This window comes from Xiphophorus couchianus, chromosome 20 (genome assembly GCF_001444195.1).
Source record: "Xiphophorus couchianus chromosome 20, X_couchianus-1.0, whole genome shotgun sequence".
Taxonomy (NCBI): Eukaryota; Metazoa; Chordata; class Actinopteri; order Cyprinodontiformes; family Poeciliidae; genus Xiphophorus; species Xiphophorus couchianus.
In genome coordinates this window covers 16305279-16325490 of record NC_040247.1, presented here as the reverse complement: position 1 = coordinate 16325490, position 20212 = coordinate 16305279, and the positions used below count along the sequence as shown (strand labels likewise).

Here is a 20212-nt window from a genome sequence, read left to right as displayed (position 1 = left end):
TGAGATAAGATTATTTTTACACTTTCTACTCTTTCTGATTGTAGACTGAAGGACTTCAACGTCCTTTTGTTATCTCTGGGTCCGTTCCACTCAGAGTTGGGTAGTAACTAGTTACATTTACTCAATTACATATACTTGAGTAACTCTTTTGAAAAAATTTACTTTTAGGAGTATTTTTACCACACTGTACTTTTTACTTTTACTTGAGTAATTTATTATGAAGTATTTCTACTCTTACTCGAGTATAATTACTGGATTTTCTACCCACTGAATAAAAACAAAGATGTTTTAACCAAAGATTCACCAGACAAAGACACACACCTGAAGTTTTTCTCAAAGTTTCATAAGTTTTTTATTGATAGAAACTAATTGGAAAAAAATATATTTTCCCTGGTTTTAGTATTTCTTGTACTTATATAAATTATTGTCATTTTTGTCCTTTAAACACCAAAATGCTTTGTAATGTTACTCAGTACTTGAGTAGACATTTTACTATATACTTTACTCTTACTTGAGTAATTTATTGGATCGCTACTTTTTACTTTTACTTGAGTAAAAATATGTTGAAGTAGTGCTACTCTTACTTGAGTACAACTTTGGGTACTCTGCCCACCTCTGATTCCGCCCATTAATTCAATAATTGTAGCTCATATCAAGTTAATTATCTTGATAGTTATTTTTGATTAAATAGAGTGACAAATCTCATATAATTTTACATTTACCACTCACTAGAGTTTGCTTTACAGTAGCAGTTGTCATGGTTTGTGTGCTCCCAACTGTACCAGCTGAAACACTCAAGGCCTTTTTCGATCTTTTGTATCATTTCGAGGCATTTGAGGTGTTTTATCTCCTCCACAGCTAACGCAGCTAATGAAGTCTTTGACTGGTGGTGATTTGTAAGTTTGTGATCTTTGGACAAATTTAGTTTATTTTGATTTATTGTTTATTTGAGAGGAACAGAGACAAAATTGTAGATGAAAAAGATCTAATGTCTGCATCACAGTGTATATAGCCACAGCTAATTCGTAACATTTATCCCTAGAAGAACCTTTAACAGTTGATTAAAATGAAAAGATCAGTAGTAAAGATAATAAAATGATTTTAAAAAAGAGATAAACAAAACAACATACTGAACCAAAACAACCACTATATTTAAGAATAAGTGCAATTCTGGGTCATATTTAGTCAATTCTTAACCCTCAAAATGAATATTTTAATGTCAACTATGGTCTTAAAATCAGTTACAAAGTTTACAACTTTTAATAGAGAAGACTGGACATCCTTAAACTAGGATCTAGTCTAATGCTTAAATTAGATAAAATCCTGGCTGGTTTATCTGTTTAACTGTTCTTGAATTGATCTAGAAAACTGCTAGTAAAAATTATATTACTATTAAAGTGCAGCAGAGTTAGTTATTGAGGATTTTTGTACTGTGACTGTTGTTGGATCTGTTTGTTGATGCTGCAAAGAGTTTAGATGACTGCTTTCACATCCCTGTAGCTGTGTGTTAAGCTCATAAAATGACATGTCTGACCTTTTGCAGACACGCCACCCTCTGACCAACACAATACACCATCATCATCAAATTACAGGGAGCTGAAACGCTCTCATCCCACAGAGGATGATCTCAGCCAGCTAATGATGGTGGCAGCACTCCTCTGCTGGTGTGTGACTGATCCGCTGGGTTAAAGGACAGCAGTTGTTTGTTCACAGTATTATTATTTAAAGTATCAGACATTTTTTTTTGTTTAGAATTTTTGTTTTGGCAGCAGGCAGCTTCCATAGAGAAGCAGACTGCAGCCTTTCCAGAGAAATTGGCTTGATGCAGAACGAGACCTTTGCCAGATGAAACCAGCTGGCGCATCCATGAGGAGAAAAACAATTCGACTGAGCTTGATCCGTTTAGTGAGGAAGAATGGAGGAAGCTTACAGTGTCCAGATGTGCAAACCTGACTGAAATAATTATGCAAACCTTTATTTTATGTTTAATGTAAAAATAAGTTTTCACTTTTACATTAAAGGTTGTTTTTTTTGGTCATTTCTGTTAAAAAAAGAAGTCAAATTTTGTTGGTCATGGTTTATTGTAAAAGCAATACAAAGGGTAAAACATCCAAAAGAGTGAAAACTTTTCATAGGCGCTGCATGTGTAAGCTGTGTAAATAAATTTTAAACTTTAACAGCTACTGTAGTAAACTTTATCTATGCTCCAACAATGAACTGCTTTTAGAAAATGAGACGCTGTCCTTTTGGCACATAGTGGTTGATCACATTATTCTGCCACCAGTTTTCAAAACAATTATTTCTCTACATTTCATTCTCACACAAAAGATGTTAGTTCGTTTCTTCAGATTGAGATTATTTCACTGCAGGCTTTTTATTTTTTTTTTTATCTCTTACATCTTTACTCGAGATGCTGATCTGCTGGGTTTCCTTAGAAACTTTTTAAACTACTTTGAATAATTTACTTGACTGCAGTTTGATAACTGGGATTAATGGGAATGGATGCATGATTTAATTTTTTTGGAAAGTGCCTCAAGGCCTGTGTTGTGGCATATTGCAGTCCAAGATTGTTTACTGTTCATTGTTTAATTGGAAAACAAAAACAGAACCTGTAGTGGTTGAAACATCTCTAGATAAATCCGCTCTTTTCAAAGGCAACAATTTAAAGCCAATCCACTTGCTGAGAAACAAAAAGTCCACATCTGTCAATAAATTCCAAGTAAAATTCAGAGAAAAGACAAAATATTCTAGACGGTATCTTTAAATGTTTATTAAAGGGTATTCGGATTTCATTTGGATTCTTCAAGTTTTAAAACAATGACATCAAATGGGCATCAAACTAGACAGCCGGCTGTGAATATCTGCAATAAAGCATCATGAGTTGATCACACTGCACATCAGCTTTAAGTGATAAATCCTTTCTGCCTCAAAGCCAGACGATGTAACATCATACACCTCTGCTAAAAGAGTATGACTGATCCAAATCCCAGAGAGTGGTTCCTTTAAAGCTTAAGGTGATAGGTCCAGATCCATGCTGTCTGAAGCAGAGTAAATCAACTCATAAAGGTAAACAAATAACGTCCAAATGAAGCATTCCAGTGACTAGAGCTGCTGGACAGTAGATCTCAAACTGCAACCATTTCCAGATAGGAGGCTTCACATTGATACGTCTAAAACGGTTTGAATAAACTGCATTCAAAGCAGAAAAAACGAATGCGGCTGTGATTTTGCTCTAAAAAAAAAAACCAACCAACTCCTGCTGTGTACAAGCACTAAAACGGCTTCAAATGTAATCCAAATTACCCCACTTGTGAGCGTTTGTTGTTAGGCGGGTTAATTTAAGGCGTAAAGTCACAAAAGGTTCAAAGGCTCGAGGTCGAGTTGCTCTTCGGTCAGTTCCTACTTCCATTTTGTAAAGTGAGATATAGATAAAAATCTTGGATCGACTTTAACATATTTCCAATTAATTTCTGAAGTTTCTATTATTTATGGTTCTGATCACCATTGAAGCCAATTGATTCTAATGAAATATGATAGAAATAATTTGTTTTACAGGAGTCATATAACTACATATCCTTATAGTAGTTCTTAGTACAATTATAAATAGTTACTTCAATCATCAAATCGCTTCCCTGATGGATGAAGATTTGAAGTTTGGTGTGTATGAAGTGACTGTGTTCAAAACTGCAAAGGGGCAAACTTAGAGTTTAATTATTGGGATGCCAGCTGTCAGTTCGTTTAACTCCTCAGTTTTTAATCATATTATGGATTTTGTAAACCATTTTCAATCGGTGGAAAACAAGCGTACGCTACAATAACAACCCTGTTGCGTTTAAAAAAAGGAAAAAAAACCTGCCAGGAAGACTTTCGTCAAAACCAGGAAGATCAATTTGGCTTCGTTCCACAGAACGCTGATTAAAAGTTACGTTCTCTGACATTTCCTCGACGTCTTTCTGGGCCTGATGGCGCCATTAACGCTCCAACACTTCTTCTGCTGACGCAGCACACACAAGAACAATGAAACACCAGAAATTCTGATTCCTAATTCACAATTTCCTCAAACTTGATCAAATTAACGACATTGCAAATGAATGCTTCTATTGCAACCTATTTTCTAAACAGTCAACAAATCTCCTTATTTAAAAATACTATATCACAGAAACCAAAAAAGAAACCATGGAGAAACAATGTTAACAGTTTAAAACAAAACGTACACAAACACACACAAAAAAAACAAATCCAGGAAGTAATTTCATTGTTATTGCTTGTAGAAACAGATTTCGTGACTCTTCGTTCTGATCACGGTTTTTGGTCAGAGGTTGCCTCCCCGCTGCTCTGAGCCACCATCTGCAGGACTAAGACACATTATTCGGCACTGTGCACTTTCACTCGACAGGTCCAATCAGCGCAGCGTTCCACCACCTTGCACTCGGTCAGCTAAACGGGCAGTTCTTGGCACTGTGCGATCCACTTCCTCTCAACTCGCTGAGGCCTTCCTGTTGGTGGAAGTCCAGCTGTGACCCGCGCTTCGCCAGGGAGAAAAGGCTCGTCTAGTTCTCCTCATTCTCCCTGAAGTGACGAACACTTTGCAGATTTAAAATCGGAGCGCACATCAGAGTATCACAGGGTGCGTGGGGCGAGAGATTGAAGCCTGTTCCCAATGAGGAACCGAGGGGCTTTTGAATCCTTGACCTCCGGCCAGCCGCCTTGTAAGGTTCAACAGAGGGAAAAGACAAGGCAAAAGGCAAAGATCCAATCAGAGCGTGCAAAGCAGAGAGATGGTGGACAAGTAAATTTAACTCCTTATTTTAGTCAAATCTGATGTCATCCCACCACTCTGCTCTTTGGAAATCACGCAAAACACCCCATTAATTTCTCCCCTGCTCCGCCTCTCACCAAGAGGCAGCGGTTTCTTCGCAGCAAGCAGCTTCACTTTATCTGCAGAGCCGGAAGCCGGAGGTGCCATCAGGACCGGAAGGCTGACGGATCGCATGATTGTTTGGACGAACTATTTCCAACGGCTGCTGCTGCTGCACATTCATACGAGAAGCCCTGTTGACGTGACAAGATAAACACTTAGCAGTCGAGATCCAGCTGTAAGCCATAATCATACAAATTAAGAAAAGTCTCATATAAATGTATCACTCTGTATTTTAAAATTTATAGATGAACTTCACTAATTTAACATTTTAGTAACATAAAAATCTATTGAGATGGATGTTGTGCATGTTTACTGCTACTGATGTGATGCATTACCGGTCCTGGCTTGGATTGTCCTGAGGGGTTTCCTCTGAAGAAGCACTACCCAGAATCCTCCTGCGGGCCTCTGCGTACTCTGCCTCCCGTTGGGCCAGCGACTTCATCTGCTGCGAGGGACGAGACGAGGACGCAGAGTTCCCAGCAGTACCGTTGTTGGAAGGACGCTTTAAAATCCGAATCTGAGGCGGAGGAGCCGCCGGCAAGGAGTCGTCTTGGACTACAATCGCTGTTCGCACCGGAGAGCTAGCAGACTTTAAACTGGTCTTCCTGTGAAAATAAAACCACTTGAGTTTTTTTCTTAAAAGAAAAATCTAGTAATTTAGGGATTGGTCACTTACTTTGCTTCCTGATTTATCTTTAGCTTTGCCTCAAGTCTCCTCTCAATTTCCTAAAGGGAAACAAACCATTACCAGTTAGGTGACCTGTAAATTTGTATTTAAATATACATGATCTGAGACATGTGAAGCATCATGTAGGAGTACATACTGATAATATGTAAAACACAAGCCCTCCAGTGGCTGAGGTATGCTGGCATTTAAAAACGGAATAAGCTGACATTTAGATAAATTCTTGCTATTTTTGTTTGAGTTATGCAAACAGAGCAACACTGACCTCATCTATGACTTATGAATACTCTCAGCTTTTTCACAACAAAAACCTCTGGAAAAAGTAAAAACTACAACAAACACTGACTTCAGAAAAAATATTCTTCAGCAAACACAGTGTGGTTAGTCTGAGTTAAAATTAATAAAAACAAAAAGATAAAAAAACATTTTAAGTTCCATAGAACAACACAAATATATACACAGTGATATGAGTATATATTTAGAAACATGTAAAAAATATAGATAATGAAACTACACTAGACTAACAAGGTTTTTGAAATTTCAGCTAACATTTTACACATTATTTTCCTTAAAAATGCATTAAAACTAGGAGTAAATCATAAGAGTTTATGTATTAAAAATTTGGCCAAAAGTATTGAATTATTACTTCTAATGTCAGATTTATCTATTTATTTTTAATTTGACATCCAACAGGAGTGCTAGCACTTAAAATCTATCCAAGGAGATTATAATGAGAAAGAAAAAAGGATTCTAACGTTTCAATGTCAAATCGTTCAGACTGCGTTAAATGTTTTTTGTATTTTAACTAAAGCTTCACACTTATATTTAGTCTTAAATACATCTCTTCTTTTACTGAAAATTAGGCATTTAGTTTTTCAAAATTAAATTCAATGAATTGTAACATAATAAAAAAATTCTAAAAGGAGGGCATTATGCATTTTCTTATAGCACTATAAAATAAGTTTGTTACAAAAATGCCACACACATCAAAAATAACTTAAAAGAAATTTAACTTCGTAATTTGACGCTATGAAATTGGCTTGTGTCTCGTTAAGAAGCTCTTACTCTCTCCTACTTCAGCGCATCATCACAATGCTCCTCCGTGATGTTGTTTACAGCTACTCATAGGAACGTTGGACTGAGAAGTAGTTTCTATGATAAACTCAACTTATGTGCAGTTTGCTAATTGCTGCTGTCGCTAGTCTGAAGGAGCTGAGTGAGGGGAGCATCGTCCCTGAATGGTTGCCATGGGAGATTGAAGGATTTCTCAAACATGCATGAAAGAATCAAAAACACTCCAAGTATGTTTTTAGATGACGGAATAACATAATAAAATGATACGAAGCTAAAAAAAAGTGTATTTCGCATGATATCCCCACTTTAATAAAATGGAGGTCAGATATGAACTTCTATCTACAAAATCACAACCATAAATAATTACATTCATTCAGAAACTACCTTAATAACAAGACCTCTGCCTGTTACTCCAAACAGGAAGATAAATAGTGCATAAAGTTTCCAGTATTAGAGAATCTTTTTAGGAAAATGAAAAAAGTGAGATAATAACCGCATTGCTGTTATTTCCGCAATGGGCGGATCTAACGTGGTTTAGGAAAAAGTTGTTACTTCATATAATTCAAACTGTTTTTCCCACTTACCCGTGCCATAATGTTGAAAAAACGTTACTAATTTAAAAGTAGAAGTGAGGTGACAACAAACTTAGTTATGACAGTACCTGACGGATTCGGCCTGCAAAATCAAACTCTTGACCCAGGAAACATGGGTAAGGAAATAAGGCCAAAAATAAATTGCTTATGTAGCTGGAAACTGAACATTTGCAGTGACCCAGTTGTTTTCTGCCAGGTGACTAGTTTGCTGTAAACCTGAAATAAGCACTATCTTGTTAAAAAAATGTTAGTCCAGCTCACCCCACTGTCCGCAGCTTCTTCCCAGCTCTCGGCTACCTCCTCATCCTCCATGTTTAGCAGGACTCTGACAGGCTGCCTCTTCGCTCCTCCGGAAAACTATATCCGGTCCCAGCTGAGGGCATGAGACGGTGAGGCTAGGCCGGGCAGACGTGCTGGGGACTCAGGTTTCACTTGGTTTTCTGGTCTGGGGTAAGCTGAAGGAACAAATCCGTAAACCTTTATTTGGCCGTGTGTTAGTTAGCCTGACGCTCAACTGAAATGACAATCTCAACCCGACTTCCGGTTATTTTTAATTCTGCGTCAGGACCGCTCTCTGGTAAAAGCTGAGTCACTTTAACAGCAAAGAAAAATTGTGAAATATTCACCAAACAGCGGAGAGATTCAGTCGGATAAAACCCACCGCTAAGCTAATGTAACCGTTTTGACTGAGGAACGGAAATGACGTTGCAACGTCAGTTAGCCACATGAATGACGCTGACCTAATGAAGATGGCGTCATATTTCAACTACACTTGTTTCGTGAAAAAACAGCGTTTTGAGGCCTTAATAATGTAAATGTGACCTTCTTTGGGCAAATTACAATATTCTATTAAATCTTTATTTTCAAACAAATTTGTGTATTTTGTAAAAGTTAAATGAAAAACAAAACGTATTCTCTACAGATGTAAACATCACTTACTTGGGAGTACTCTTGTGCCTTATTTGTGGTACTAAAGTTCAGAAAAGTTCTTGAAAGTACAACATTAAACCCTTCATTAAACATTAAACATTTATTAAGCAAAACGTGTTCCTAGTTTGCTTTATTATTCAGATTTTTCCGTTTCTGGCCTGAAAAATCCCACCAATCAGAAGTAATCCAGGACAAATTGGCTGACTGATTTGTACATCTCCATAATAAACACCTTACTTGCTTTTCTGACATTTTGAATCTTACTAAACCAGTGGCACACCTATCACATCTATTTTAAGGTATGTTCCTAGTTATTTAAATGCAAAGAATACCAATAAAACAATGTTATCAGCTTGTTTTTTATACTGTAGCTAGTCTAGGAGCTCAAAACAACTACACCAGTGGTTTTTGGAGTTCCAGTTGCTGAACTTGGTTTGTTTCTAGAGTCAGCACCCAGATTTGGTATTGCTGTCACATATGAGCTGACCACGTTCTAGTTATAAGTCAGAAAACAATTTGGATTTGCAAATGATTGTGATACTAGACCATTTTATTCACTTTATTTATGTGTACAAACACATTTTCCTTTGTGCGCTCTATTTCAACACCAAAGTCAGAATTATGGGTAACCAGAAATTACTTCCAACAGGGAAATTGTTTGCGAAGCATTCCTGAGTGTAGGATCCAGTATGGTTGCAGTGCTCATACCATAGTGAAAATTGGTGGTTCATTGTACAAAATCAATTTGTGATTATGCTCTTTCAGTGTTTAAGTGCAGAAAATACTGAGAAATGCATTGTCATTGTGCTACATTGCTAACAGCAGTTAGCACTACAATGGTAAGCAAGGACTACTGTTTTTTGATATGTGGACACTTCTAAATAATCAAGAGTTAAGGATCATGACCGAAAGAACAAGAGCCCAGATTCAAGAGGGTAACACTAGTTTCCGGCTGGTTGGACACTAAACATGAGGTGAGAAGCTTCATCATCCAGAGAGGCCTTGAAGTAGATTTCAGTACAACCTTTCCCAGCAGAAGATTGCCTGAGCCTTCATTTTGTCTTCCAGCTTGTCTTCTTCCCAGTGTGCATCCTGATGTCATGTCTTGCTAATTGCTGTCTTACCCAGGCAAATGACAGAAACAGGCATCCTGACTGGCCTGCAGCCAGGTGTTACTCTGTAAACTTCTATGCACTTTGCATTGGTTGGTAATGAATGTGTGACCTGTGCTTGTATAATGCTTAATTAAGACCAGAGGACCCCAAAGCGCTTCCTGTTCTGTCATTTAGCCCAGTGTTTCCCAACCCTGGTCCTCAAGGCACACTGTCATACATGTTCTTCTTCTTCTTCTTCTTTAGATTTTAACGGCAGCTTGCATCCAATTATGTTGCACTACTGCCCTCTATTGACTCCTACTACCTACTCCTCAAAGACTCTTAAAAATCCCAGTGTCTTTTAAAAAACGAAAAATCTTCTTTTTCCCCTCAATATTATTCAGCTGATCGATCACCTTGTCAAATTTCAATTCCCTACTAACACCTAGTTCTGTTTTTGATAATCTTCTGTGACTTTCGTATTTCCTACATTTAATCAAAACATGTTCCACTGTTTCTACTTCATCACACCATCTACATAAACCAGTAAGGTGTTTCCCCATCTTAAAAAGAGTTCCGTTTAGGAAACTATGCCCAGTTCGTATTCTATTTATAATTATCTCTTCCCTCCTTCTCATACATGTTTTAGAGGTTTCCCTGCTTTAATGTGCCTGATTCAACTGATTGCAGTTCAACAAATGCCTGTTAATCAGTCATCAATTGAAATCAGCTGGACTGAAGCAAGGAAATACCTAAAACATGCAGGGCAGTGTGCCTTGAGGACCAGGGTTGGGAAACACTGAAGCCATTCACACACTGTTGGTGGTAAGCTACATTGTAGCTGTACAATAGGGCAGTTTGACAGAAGCAAGGCTGCCAGGCACTGGTGCCAATGGGCCATCTGACTACCAACAGCAAGCAAGGCAGGTGAAGTCTCTTGCCCAAGGACACAACAATGGAGCCATTCAATTCAATTGTAATCGATTCAAAGAATATTGATAGGATGCTACAGCGGTGGATGTGAGTTATGGCATGGGTTTTGCTCTTCAGTGCTTCTGAAGAGGCCTTTGAGTGAAGAAACGTTGCTGATGAGTAACTGTCTTTTGAATAGGATGATTATGTTTGCCCGTTCTGTTTTGACTTAATCAACCTTCCTTTGCACAATCAGCTTTATAGGCTCCATAACAATCCCTAGGTAAGAGTCAAGGCTCTTTATCAACTTGTTTAGCTTTTATAAAACGGTGGCCCAAAATATGATTGCGAATGAGACTGCAGTCTAAACAAGAAATCTTTGTATAGAGTTTCCAATTCTTCTGTGGGCCAACAAACACTAAACAGACTGATGCCTATCAATTAGCCAATAATACGTTGTCATGAAAACTGAATACCAGTTTTTTCAATAAACATATATATCTATCTCTATAAATTACATATGTCTTCCTCTTTGATCAACAGTTGGGAGAGCAGAGCCTGGGCCTGATGAGACCCACCCCTGGTGCCACACACATCCCCCCGCCTTTACAGAGGCTGTTCCGAAGCGGAGCTCCGCTACTGAGGGAAGGAGCTGCTCTCACAGCGGAAGATGGCGATTGCATGGAGGCAGCACAGGAACCAGCGGAGCTGATAACCGGGGTGGAGGAGGACATATACACACCCAGAACCCTGAAAATTAACTGACCTGGAACAAAGGTATGAGCCGGATTTCCCCCCCACCACTAATACTCAGTAAAATTATCAACATTTCAGCGGAGAACCCTGACATACACAGTCCTTCTACTGAGGCTAATATTAGCAACGATTATATACAGAAACAAGAATGGAGGTAGCATTTAGCTGATGCTGACTGTGGACGTCATGTCGGTAAGACATCGAAGAACTGATAGATTTTCATAAGTTGCCAGAAAAGTATAATTTGGGGAAAATATGTGTTATAAAGATTGTCAGTTGAAGATGAACTGGTACATGTAACTGCTGTTAGCCTGGTTGCAGCTGGTAGGCTAGCTAGCGTTAGCATATGCTAGCAAACCAGGATCAACCGCTAAATTCATCAAGTAAACAGTTCGGTTTCCAGCTGGTAAACTGTGTTTTTATGTATGAAGTAACCTATATAATCTCTTAACATTATTACAACTTTAAAATGCTTTGGAAGCGGTAAAAAGCTTTTAAAAGTAGTTAGCGTTAGCAGTCCAGTGATTCATTTATTATACGGAGGCTAAAGGTAGCTAGCTAGACGTGGCTAATGGAACAAACTGGGACGAACGAAGCCGAACAGTTTGAAGAATCAACTACTCCGATTAATTGAGCCGTCATACACGCTGTGTCAGAAAATGTTCACCCTGGTCACACCTTCAGAACACCGCTAAGATTTCTCAGCAGGAGCAAATCTGTTTAACTTTAATGCAAGGCATCGTCGTCGTTATGATTTAGTAGAAAGAACCAAACAAAGCAGGTAAATCTCCTTCAGGTTAAAGGAGAAAGTGACACTTTGACCCATCACTGCATGATCTTTGGTAATCATGTTTATGAGCACTGTTTTGTACATCATCAACATGTCTTCATGTGTCTCAACAGACAATGTCCCTTTCCCCCGACAATGAAGATGGATACTTTGTTGCCATGGATACAGAAGATGAGGGTGCAGAGACTGCTGCGTTAAGAGATGAGGTGGAGGGAAAGATGGGGACCTGTAGTCAGGAAGGGAACATGGACACTGGTGCCAAAGGGAAGGGCAGGTCGATGGTCGAGTTGCCAGAGGAAGTCCTGGAATATATTTTATCTTTCCTCTCACCTTACCAGGAGCACAAGACCGCCGCACTTGTGTGTAAGCAGTGGTATCGTCTTATTAAAGGTAAGTTTGTCAAACTTTGATGCCATTACGATTAGTGTCACACCATGTTTGGTTAATGTGGAAATAACAGCGCTAAGGTGTGCTTGCCAGTTGGGAAGCTTTTCTTTTCTCTGTTGCTTTATCTCATTTTTTTTCTGAACAGGTGTTGCCTATCAGTGTTATCATGGGTTTTTGAGAGCTGTCCAGGAGGGAAATATCCAATGGGAAAGCCGGACATATCCGTATCCTGGAACCCCCATCACTCAGCGCTTTTCACACAGTCAGTATACATGGCTTTACTTCACTGAAGCCAGTCAAAAAAATTTTTTTCCCCCACTTAACTCCTGCAATTAAAGGTGGGGCCAAAGTTCTTTGCAAGGTCACCATATCATAAAGAAGTGACACTTTTATTAGTTTTAAAAACTGGAGATAACAAAATTTAACTTCAAAATAAATACATGATGTCTGAATATCATTTGTAGACTTTACAACACACAAATTATATATTCATACATCTGGTCCTCTTTCAAACTGTGTCACATTACAACTACAAACCTCAGGATTTCTTTTCAAGATTTTATCTAGTAATCCAACATAAAATAACATATTTGTCAAGTGGGTAAAAAAAGGACACATGGTGCTCAAAATCTACCACAAATAGAATCTGAACAGTTTGAGAAGTGAATTTGTATTTACTCAACTCTGTAGATACACTGTTGCTATAAGCCTTGTCTTGAGTTTTGTCCCCATGTACTTCTATGTATATCTGATATAGTTCTTCTCTGGAAAATATCTTGGGCTCAGTCAGATTGGACGGAGAGCTTTTGTTAACATCAGATTTCAAGTCTTGTCCCAGATCCTCATTTGGATGTCTAGACTGTGAGGTTCTAACATTTGACTATGTTTTAAATTAAACCATTCCACTGTAACTCTGGCTATATTGTGATTACTGTCCTGCTGCTCCACTTTCAAGTCTTTTGGAGACTGTAACATGTTTTCTTTCTGGATCGCCCAGTTCTATTTCCATCCATCTTCCATTCAACTCGGAACAGCTTTCTTGTTCCTGTTGGAAGAAAAGCATCAGTACCACATGGTGTGTTAACGTTGCACCATGGAGTATGGAATGTGAAAGTTAATTTTTGGACTTTCCAGAGATTCATCTAGTTATTTGCTGAGTCTCCTACATGGCTTGTGGCAAACAGTAGTTTGGCTTTTTCTTGCCACGTTTTCCTCCAGGCCCGATGTTTTGCGTGCTCAGCTGGTAGCTGACAGATCTCTGCAGCTCCTCCAGAGTTACTATGTATTTCTTCCTTTCTTTTTTATTTGTGGGTATCAGAGTCTAGTTGGCTGTGTATAAAGTGCAATCTTCAGACTTTTTTTCCCTTCCCTGTTCTGCACCACGTTTTGTTGGTCTGTCACATATAGGTTTATGTTTATAATGTTACAAAATATGAAAAAGCGAGATGAATACTTTTGCAAGGAGCTATATGCAATGGTTCCCTAATTATTTTTAAACATTGTGCCAGTAATCTTGTTTGGTTTTTTTATGTTTTTCAGGTGCTTGCTATTATGACTCAAATCAATCCATGTACGTTTTCGGAGGCTGCACTCAGAGTAGCTGCAACGCTGCCTTTAATGACCTATGGAGACTTGACCTAAACAGTAAAGAGTGGATCCGCCCGTTAGCTTCAGGTAACAACCAAGCAGAACAGGAATTGCAAACTATAAACCAGTTGCTCAGTTTAAAGACTTTCTTTTATGTTTTTATTTGTTGTCCCATTTTCTTTTAACAGCCAAGCATCGTCTTCAGCAAAATGTTAGTTTCATTTGCGTCTTATTTCCCACAGGCTCCTATCCGTCTCCAAAAGCTGGAGCAACTCTCGTGATGCACAAAGATCTCTTGGTGCTGTTTGGAGGCTGGACGCGCCCCAGCCCTTACCCACTTCACCAACCAGAGAGGTTCTTTGATGAAATCCACACCTACTCACCTTCAAAAAACTGGTAAGAGGAAGTCCAGTCATCCAGAGGGTGTGGTTTAGACAAAGCCTTGGAAAGTTGATGTCTTAGTTAAGCTGCTTATCATCTCTTGTGTTTTTCTTCTATTTCTTCAGGTGGAACTGCATAGTAACGACACATGGACCTCCACCCATGGCAGGCCACTCATCATCTGTAATAGGAAACTCCATGATAGTGTTCGGGGGATCGTTAGGAGCACGTCAGATGTATGATTATTTTATAAATTACACTATTATACACTGTAACGTCAGCAGTATGCATGTACATTTAAATGTTTATGATTGATTGTGAAAGGATGTAGGTGGGGAGAAATATTGTATCTCATCAGAGTAACATTAGGAGTTCACAGCTGGAGTTCAGGGGTCGGCAACTCTTTCCATTTATAGAGACTCTTGCCCCCGCTGCTACAAATAAAACTTGCTATGAGCCGCAAAAAAATATTTTCTAAATATTTGCTTCTTAAAATGGTTTATGAAACCCAACAAATTAAATTTACATTGATTTCTATTTTTAGTTATCAGAACAAAATGAATCCTCTATTACAAAATGTAGAAAAACAATCTTGTACATTGAGGTGAACCTTTTCTATAAATGTGGGAAAGGATCTTTGAAACTAGTTACTTTTAAAAGCCCATTGTAGCAATTAAATGCAGATTTTTCCTAAGAACTTACAAAAAAACTCAGAATATGACAATTTCTTATTGTTTAGCTAAACTCAGAATATGACAATTTCTTATTGTTTAGCTAATCAAAAGCCACAGGTTGCAGACCTTTAATATTAATGAACTACTAAAAGTCAGAGTCCTGGTAAATCTAGTTTTTGCACTTAGATTGTAATGTTTTACATTACAATCAATGCAATCTAATTGCATTGTTTACATTGTAATGTAAACAATGCAGATTTAACAACTTAGCATGAAACTCATCTTTTTCATCTGTATTTTTATATAAAAAAATAAAATTGGTTGTGTTCACACTGTAAATAGAAGCACATCGAGCTTCATATAGAATAGCAGCCAAGTGTAAAACAGGAAATAAATAGTCGAAAAATAGACATGTCATTTGTTGTCTCTCACTGGGGGAAATAAAAAATATATTTAACATTTTGCTCTTTATAGATGGGTTCTCATTTCATCAGTTCATTAATTTTACACAAAATCGTGTTGGAAATATCAAGGATAATGTTCATGAGTGAAAATTAAACCATTTGCAGTCAACTGTTTTAATATTGTTTATTTATTGACTGGTTCTGATCAGGAGCAATGAGGTCTGGGTTCTAGATCTGGAGCAGTGGTCCTGGTCCAAACCGCCCACATCGGGTCCATCACCTCACCCACGAGGAGGCCAGTCACAAGTAAGAAGGGTTGTTTTCTTACTTAAATCAAATAGATTTATTTTCTATTTAACTTCTTTTTTGTATTTTGTGTACATTTTGAAAATTGACTATACAAATTGTTTTTCCTCTCAGATTGTTATTGACGAGAAGACCTTGCTTATATTGGGAGGCTGCGGCGGTCCTAATGCAGTAAGTTTCTTTATTATCCATTTTTTCCCCCAACTAACAAATTTACACTGACGACAAAAGAACAATTATGGGTTTCCACTGGGGGATTTTACAAAACATGCAGTTTGAAAAATCACAAACACTAGAGGAACAGAAAAAAAGATGGTGACCGAAGTTGTGGATCTTCTTCCACATTTCCCATTTCTAACTCAGAACTGCCTTCTAGTGGTTGGGGTGCCTAACAGCTGCGCCAACACGTTAAATGCTTTGAAGGCATGAGACGTATTTACATATGTAACCGGAGCATAACTACGACTTTAGCCTCTACATCTGGTGATCAAGAAGCTGGAGACATTTCATTCATCTGCTGTAGTTTCCGTTGTGAAGCCGCCTCTATGTGATTTTACTGTTGACAAATTTTGTCTGAAATTATCACATGTTTGGCCTACAGGTTTTTATGCAGCTCTTCAGAATACAAATGATGAATATCAATTTAATATGAATAATTTAATCTTAATTTTTGTTTTACTCAAGTTTATTTAATCAAGGACAGAACAGTAAACAATGTTTCATGGTAAAAACAAGCAACTTTTTTTAAATTTTTTTTTTTATTTGAAGGTTTTCTAGCCAGAAGCTAATTTGCAAACGGTCCTTGGTTAGACATTTTTTTAGACCTTTAAAAAAAGGATAGCTTTACTTATAAAGCCTAAAGGGACCAAAGTGCTGTTCAGAATAAAAACTTTTAAAACATTACAAAATACCATTATGAGGACACAAAAATACTTGAATGTTAATGTTTCTTTAAGTAACATTTTAAGATCTTGCCTGGAGGGGAGAGCTTGGAGAACCTCAACATTCATATTTTAGTAAATTCTTTCCTGTTGTGGTTCTCAGCTTCTGAAAGACGCCTGGCTCCTCCACATGGAGGGTCCTGCATGGAAGTGGCAGCAGCTGCAGGTGGAGAACGAGGACCATGGCGCCCCAGAGTTATGGTGCCACCCAGCTTGTAAAGTGAGTCTTCGACCCTATTCATTACCAAGTCACTCCTAATTTCATACCGACGTGTTGCTGTTTTATGCTTTCCTACTTCCACTTTGTACGCGTCAACAGTCCATTGAATGACCCCAAAATAGGGCTAATAATACTAAATGTCACCAACAATGTGAATCAATCTTACATTATTCTTTTAATTAAACAATATTTCTTTTGATTATGGTTTCGATTGCCTTTTGAGACAGCTAAGTGTTTTTGCATTTGATAAATTCTGATTCACAATCAAATAAAAGCACTGAAAATAACAACATCGGTAAAATGACGTTGATCATTGTCATAAACTTCGGTGTCGGTCCAGACCTGAATGATAAACTGAAAATTACATGAGTAGATTATTGACTATTCTTATTTTTGGTTGCTTTAATGGATATAAACTATTTGTACTGTCAGTACAAAACACCCTGTGGCAACAGTCTCTATTTTTTACCTGCAACAGTGGGATATGCGATGGCGTGAAGCTTCCTTCATGTTTGTCTCCAACTTGTGATTTTCCTCGTGTGTTTCTGCTAGGTGGGCCAGTGTGTCGTGGTTTTCTCCCAGGCTCCATCCGGCCGTGCCCCCCTCAGTCCAAGTCTTAACTCGCGACCTTCCCCCATAAGTGCCACGCCCGCCCCTCTGGGCCCGGAGCCCCCTTCCCTGCGGTCTCAGTCCCCGGTTCGAAGCGGCGCCGCCGGCGTCGTCCTGGGAGCCGCTGAGGAGGCTCCGTGTGTGAACGGTCGATGGGGCACGCTCAGACCGCGACCCTCAGCCAGAGGAAATGCCAGAGACGGGAGCCCCTCCTCGTCCCAGCAGCCGTCTCCATCTCAAGGCCCCGACAGCCCCCCCCTCCCTCCGCTCCCCTCCCTAATAAACGGGTCGTCTCCGTCGCCCCGAACCAGCCCGGCCCAGGGCTGCTCCCCCCCCTCCCGTCCTCACCTGCCGGGCTCCACAGACTACGACTGGGAGTCGCCTCCCTCCGCCGCTCTGCACCACGACGTCCCAAATACTAACGGCCTGCACACGCCGCCCTCTGGCTCCCCGCTCACGCCGCCTGGAGCCGTGTCCCCCGCCGCCCTACGGCGAGGCCTGGAGGCAGTGAAAAACAAATCTTCCTCATCTTCACCTTCGTCTTCCCTTCAAACACAGGGGGCTTCTCCCATGAGCGGTGGTGGAGGAGGGACCGGCCCCTCAGGAACCCCTCCGTCCTCCTCGTCCAGCCCCCCACAAGCCGCAGTAGCCGATGGACACGCCATCCCGCCCATAGCGCGGCGCCTCGGCCATCACCCGCCTCAGAGCCTGAATGTTGGCAAACCGCTGTACCAGTCGCTGAACTGCAAACCCATGCAGATGTATGTGTTGGACATTTCCCGGGCCAAGTCTGCGGGGGTCGTGTCCTGGAAAGTTTACGGTAACGGGACGCCCGCGGCCGTCACGGGGCCTCCGGAGACCAGCCTTCACACCGTGGTGCAGGGCAGGGGGGAGCTCATCATTTTCGGAGGCCTCATGGACAAGAAACAAAATGCTAAGTACTACCCTAAAACCAATGCTTTGTACTTTGTACGTGCTAAAAGGTAATGCAGCTCCAGATGGGACGTTACATTCTGCAACAACATAAGGGAACTAACACACAAGGCCTTTTACCCGTAGGAAGGATTGTAAGAAAGAACTTTATCAGTGCTAGATGTTTCACTTGAATTTCACTATTGTTCCTTCTGCCTACCGAACGCATCCATAAGGAAAAACTTTAACTACACTTTGACAAAATATTTGCTTGAATGAGAATTGTCTGTGTGCGAGTTTGTTTAGAGAGGACCAGACGTTTTTATCGCCCCTCCCCCCGATGGTAAACAACCAAGCAAAACATTTATGTGTGTGTAAGTGTGTGTGTCTCCCTTTCTGAAGTCTTGAAAAGAGAGAAACCAGTTGATGAAAACCTTGCTTTTTCTATCTCTCTCAAAGTCTGCAATGTTTACATAGAAACAGCGTGTGTGTGTTTGTATGCATGATGGTGGTTAAAAGTTGTTGACTGTGTGTCGGAGAGTCGACGGCGGCTGAGCGATGTGGCACTGTACTATAAATATAGTTGAACAATAAAGGCCTCCATGTCTGCTCTGTGCCAGAGTTTGTTCTTGTCTGGTGTGGAGAAAACGCAGCTGCTTTTCCACTAAACAAAGCGTCTCTTTGTTGGGTGTAATGACAATATTAGATGTTCTGCCAAAGCAGGGAGATGGTGGCATCATCTGTCTGCTGCTCTTCTCTGCTCCAGCTCACAACTTTGGTTCAAATCAATCTAGCAGGTCAAAACTTAAACCTGAAGGGAGGTTAAAACCCAGATGCAAGGTGGACCAGAATCATTAGATTACTGTCTCTGCACAAAAATGTTTGTGGAAAAGAAAACCAATTAACATGGCAGACAGCTGAAAGGACAGAAAAAGTTCATTTAGATCCACAACTTCCTACCGCTGTCTTGGATTTAAATACTTTTCAGACACTGATTAACTTAAAAAAGTAAGGTATGAATTCACAAAAAAGATTGTATTACATATATTTATCAGAAGCCGAGAAGGCCTCGTTGATGCAGCTGCTCCCTGTTTACTGAACTTCTTCCTTTCTTCATGTAAAGCTGTGCCTGAAGGTCACTAACAGTGCAAACTTTCTTTTTTGTTAATAAAAAAAGGAATTATTTCTTAACAAGATGATTTTAAAAAAAATCAAACTACAGATAACATTGCAGATCAAATGGAGGATTTTCTGACATAATGCCAGAATAGAGCAAATCTGATCTTATAAAGAAATTCAGTTGAGGCTTTTTTTATAGAGCGCCATTTCCACAGACAAAATCTTAAATAAAACATGTTAGGTTCAATAAAAATAGTTTCTCATTTGTTAACCAGTCTTCTGCATTTATCTTATTTTACCAATTGATCAATACAGAAAGTGATCAATACAGATGTCTTGTTCTTGTTGCTGAACCTAAGAGGAAAATCTTCTAGCACCCAAAAATTAGCAACGTTTTTCCTTTTATTAAAAAAAATAATATTTTAGATCTAAAATGATTTATACATCACTTTTCTACAAAAATATGACTAGTCTATTCTCTTCAGTAACCTTTTGCATAGTTCATTGAGAAGCACAAGCAGGGCTGTATTTTCATGGATGTGGGCCCTGGGCTAGAAAACATTTTGGTGCCCTGTTCACTAAAGAGAAATTATTTTTCTAATACATTAATAGGTAATCCTAAACATAACTGAATTATTATACCAACTGATGATGGTAAGTTTAAAACATTCTTTGGCCAGTAGCTCCATGTTCTTTCTGCAAAACATAAAATACTGTACTTGAGTATTGTTTATAGTCAGAAAAATTTCAGAAATATTATTACAGCTCACCTTATATGGGCCTATGATGCTTGTATAAAGTACAATCTTTGTGAAATATGCACTCATTAAGAAGAAATTATAAAATTTTTGAAAAAAACCCATCTGTACCCTCATCTTCAACCCTGCCCCCAGAATTTGGCTCCTTCCCTTGTCAGC

At 39.2% G+C, this 20212-nt stretch overlaps 2 protein-coding genes and 1 long non-coding RNA gene across 5 annotated transcripts; 2 read left to right on the top strand and 1 right to left on the bottom strand.

The window, feature by feature from the left end:
* Positions 1-830: 830 nt before the first annotated feature.
* On the top strand, positions 831-3842 carry LOC114135417 (uncharacterized). Its single transcript, XR_003593593.1, has 2 exons — positions 831-1664; positions 1770-3842. It is a non-coding gene; the product is annotated as an uncharacterized LOC114135417 (long non-coding RNA).
* LOC114135416 (SUZ domain-containing protein 1) lies at positions 2756-7687 on the bottom strand. Its single transcript, XM_028002696.1, has 4 exons — positions 7535-7687; positions 5598-5647; positions 5257-5526; positions 2756-5052 (listed from the first exon to the last, which is right to left on the bottom strand). Exons 1-4 carry the CDS (start codon positions 7583-7585, stop codon positions 4935-4937), a joined length of 489 nt encoding a protein of 162 aa, XP_027858497.1. The 5' UTR covers positions 7586-7687; the 3' UTR covers positions 2756-4934.
* fbxo42 (F-box protein 42) lies at positions 7613-18792 on the top strand. Of its 3 annotated transcripts, none has more exons than XM_028002693.1 (11): positions 7613-7723; positions 10753-10986; positions 11869-12145; positions 12288-12404; positions 13682-13816; positions 13972-14125; positions 14236-14346; positions 15398-15494; positions 15609-15665; positions 16539-16655; positions 17208-18792. In XM_028002693.1, exons 3-11 carry the CDS (start codon positions 11872-11874, stop codon positions 18249-18251), a joined length of 2106 nt encoding a protein of 701 aa, XP_027858494.1. In that variant the 5' UTR covers positions 7613-7723; positions 10753-10986; positions 11869-11871; the 3' UTR covers positions 18252-18792. The 3 variants fall into 3 exon arrangements, with proteins under 3 accessions (XP_027858494.1, XP_027858493.1, XP_027858496.1); XM_028002692.1 differs by lacking the exon at positions 7613-7723 and adding an exon at positions 10093-10317; XM_028002695.1 differs by lacking the exon at positions 7613-7723 and adding an exon at positions 10099-10224.
* Positions 18793-20212: the final 1420 nt, after the last annotated feature.